At 41.6% G+C, this 3,697-nt stretch overlaps 1 protein-coding gene across 1 annotated transcript; it reads right to left on the bottom strand.

Moving 5' to 3' along the window:
• Positions 1-299: 299 nt before the first annotated feature.
• On the bottom strand, positions 300-2,855 carry LOC104943593 (rho GTPase-activating protein 19-like; the record flags this gene model as incomplete). The annotated part of the gene is made up of 3 exons (XM_010769041.1): positions 2,744-2,855; positions 2,216-2,425; positions 300-526 (listed from the first exon to the last, which is right to left on the bottom strand). Coding segments are annotated over exons 1-3 (549 nt in total), but the record flags the coding sequence as incomplete, so codon positions are not given.
• Positions 2,856-3,697: the final 842 nt, after the last annotated feature.

Here is a 3,697-nt window from a genome sequence, read left to right on the forward strand (position 1 = left end):
AAAAAAATTGTTTTAAAAAAAAGATTATTTTTATTTCGATTACGTTGTTTTCATAATCGTTGCAAGCCAAAATCGTAATTGCGATTAAAATACGATTAATTGAGCAGCCCTAATTTATACCAAAACAAATTCCTCATATGCGTAAACCTACTTTGTAATAAAACAGAATCTGATTTGTGTTAAATAAGTCTGCTCCCAAATCGAACAAAAATAAAAAATGCCTAGATCTACGATTTCGGTCAATGTGAAGCCCCTTGGTCCTTGAACCCTGGTCATGTAGTTCCAATGATGAATCTTACGTTTCTGGGCCAGACGACGTGCGGCGCGAACATGAGGGCCAGGTTGAAGGCGGACATCTTGTTCTTGTCCTGCTGCCTGGCGGTGTGGTAGAGCAGGTCCAGGAGCAGTTTGAGCAGGGACCGGTTGGCCTGAGGTAACAGCAGGAAGAGGAGCTGCAGGGCTTCTATCTGGCGCTCCTTGTTGGGCAACGCAGTCTTGTTCCCGAGTTCGTCAAACAGAGTCAGATCTGGAGGGGAAGGAAGTAAAGTCATGAATGAGTTTACAAAAAAAGAAAAAGCTCTATTGAGGGGAGCAGGGGTCGGCAGGTAAGTTCGGCCCAGATTCTGAGCCACTAGATGGCGGGCCAGTACATAATCAAAGGCTAATTTAAAGTGTACTTATCATGCTATATTTGAATAATATAGTGTAGGACCATACCTATATAAAGGCATATTTATGCGTTTTATTTTTCAAAATACCAAACAGATCATGCATTTTATCCATTCCTCATTTCGCTCAATTTAACACTGCCTTTCATGCTCGGATTCAGTTTGAACAGCATCATCTGGTGGCCTGAAATATGTACTACAGCGTATCCAGCGCTTTCGAACGGCAATGTCCGTGGCTGTCTCCTCCTGATTGGTGGAGTTGGCCCAATAGCCGTAGCGCCACCGTCCTGACGTCAGAAAAGTGTTCGAATCTGGATCAGTCTGTATCAGATCCGTTGCAGCCCCTTTTTAAGAGGTTTGGGTATGGAGGAAAATAGAGAGGGTTGTGTTTTCTGACACTTGGTGAGTTCCCTGGAACACCGGGGACACATGTTCATGTAGAAAAGACGTACAAAGGTGCATTTTGCATGATAGGTCCCCTTTAAGTAATTGATTGTTAAAATCGCTGCAGTTATTATCCAGTGGAAAGCCCTTACCTACTGGCAGACCCCCACTAAGAAAAATAAATATATACACACATAAGGTCATCATCTTAACAGTTGTTTATGCTCATCGAGTCATCCGTGAGCAGAGCATCAAGCTGGCATGCCTGTAACGGCTGAATACGGCGATTACTATCTTGTTCAGCAAAACGCCTCACAAACGTATTAAAATCCAAAGCTTTAGTGCGTTTTGATTCAATACAGCCAAACTTCAGTTTCTTCTCTGTCACCGTCCCGTTCAAATGAAATCGCCGCAAATCACATTTCCAAGCTCGCGCCAGGGGGAGGGGTTACAAGGATCGAGTCTTGCGCTGCATTCACTTGCACTCGGACATTAGGGATTTTCTCTCATAAATGTCCGATGAGCCAACATTTCTCTAATTCAGCTAATTTTCCGGGCCAAATATTATTGCTGGCGGGCCAACAATAGGCCGTGGGCCGCCTGTTGCCGACCCATGGAGTACAGTATCAAAAGATGCAACCAGGGAAGAGATAAAGTCACCCCAGAAGATGAAAAAATGCGTACTCTGTGGGCTAATTTTGATTAATGTTGGGTTGATTTGGAGGATCTGGACCATTTGTGTTGGACAGATTGCTTTTGAAAACGTAATTGTCCATAGTTGAGATAATAATTGTCACCTTGTGCTCTCTATAAAAACTACTCATGGAAGTCAAAAGATCAGCCCACTGAGTACAACCAGCCACTTTCTGGTTAAAACTGCCATTTGTGATCCTGAACCTTTCAGAAATGGACTCCGCATCCTCAATAAACCCCAAAACCACAACATTTTTCCAAATCGGCAAAGTGATTATTAACTATTGGTTACATAGGCTATAAGGCCATTCATTTTAATTAACACAACTTATGCTAATTGCCCAATATATGCAAGTTAGCCTCCAGCAGTTTATATGTGCTGGGGACCCAGAATATACATTTCTAACATAAAATGGTTCAGTATTCTGGAAACTAGACTAAAATGTGATTGTATGTTTGTGTATTCATACCGGCTATCTTGAGGTGTGCGTGAAAGTGTCTTTGTGTGAGCAGGGGCTCAGGCAGCTCTCCCAGGAAAGTCTTGAGCAGCGTGGCCACGTCATTGGGGTGAAAGTCTCCAGACTCCAGGTCCACATCCACCCCGCTGTTCAGGAGCTCCTTCAGCGTCTGCTGCCGGACGCTGTTCCCCGGCACCCGAAACAGACCCTCCACGTGCAGATCTGAGGGAGTAAGAGCAGGTCAAAACCTAAAACATGTGATCAATTATTTCTGTGATTTTTTTTTATTTCAAAGCTAGCTAGGACAAACGGAAAACATGCCACCCACACAATTTTAAAACAAAGAGAAAGAAATGCTGTCTGGGTTGATCAGTGGTGCTGAATTACTGCAGGACAAAAGGCTTGTTCTTTGTACAGAAGGAAGTGTATTATCTATTATGTGTAAAAAAAAAACAACATATTTTTTCAGTTGTTCTCTTTAAACATCACTAAGGAGTTACTGATAAACTTTTATTCATGTATTTATTCAAAATAACTTACTTTTGCTGAGGTACTCAATGAGCTGGTAGATCTGGGCAATACAGATTTCTGTTAGCGGGGTTCCAAACACAACCCCTTTATCTGGGAACGTGACAGAGACATGAGTGATCATATTATATCCAGGGTTCATAAACTTTTTCACCAATGATTTTCAATGACTTCTCCAGGACCTTTACCTCATTGTCCATGACCAAAAAAAAGTACTCTTTCTCAGCGGTACCACTGAAAATTTAAATTTATTTTAACATGGAACAGGAAAATAAGGTCTGCATATGAAACATGTTGTGCCTATCTCAAACAAATCAAATAGTAGGCTTACTAGCTTCTACACGCTAAAGCAGGGGTATTCAACTAAAATTCAACGAGATCCAGTTAGAGAAAATGTCCCCATGCAAAGGTCCGGAACATCAAAATGTCTAACTTGCTTTATGAATTAGTGTGATATATATTGAAGTAGCCTGTAGCTTTATCAACGTCTGCATGTAATCAACAACTGACTGCCAATCAAATAAAGAAAGTACAATTCATAAACAACCATATTTATTGTCAATGAACATTGATATTACTGATATTGAATACAGATATATGTCACATGGCAATGTATTTTAATTATTCATTATTGCATGGTTTTAAGTGTCTGTGTTTTATACCTTTTTATTGTGTGATTTTACTCTGAAATGTGTTTGCCTTTTTAACTGGTTTTAACTTCCTGCTGCATGCTTTTATTTTGAAATGTTTGGATTGTCCTTGCCATGCTGATTGACAATGAGTGACCACACCTGGAGCCAATTTACACGCCTATAAAGGGAAGGAGAAGAGCAGCAGAGGACAGATGGAAACGGGGACGGAAACGGGGACTGAGAGAAACTGAAGGAGACAGTGGAGGCACACGCAACAAAGGGATTAAAAGACCACGGCGGTCCAAGAGAGGGTCGACGGAGCACCTTTGCAGCC

The sequence above is a fragment of the Notothenia coriiceps genome, unplaced genomic scaffold, assembly GCF_000735185.1.
Source record: "Notothenia coriiceps isolate Sejong01 unplaced genomic scaffold, NC01 NC01_scaffold00006313, whole genome shotgun sequence".
Taxonomy (NCBI): Eukaryota; Metazoa; Chordata; class Actinopteri; order Perciformes; family Nototheniidae; genus Notothenia; species Notothenia coriiceps.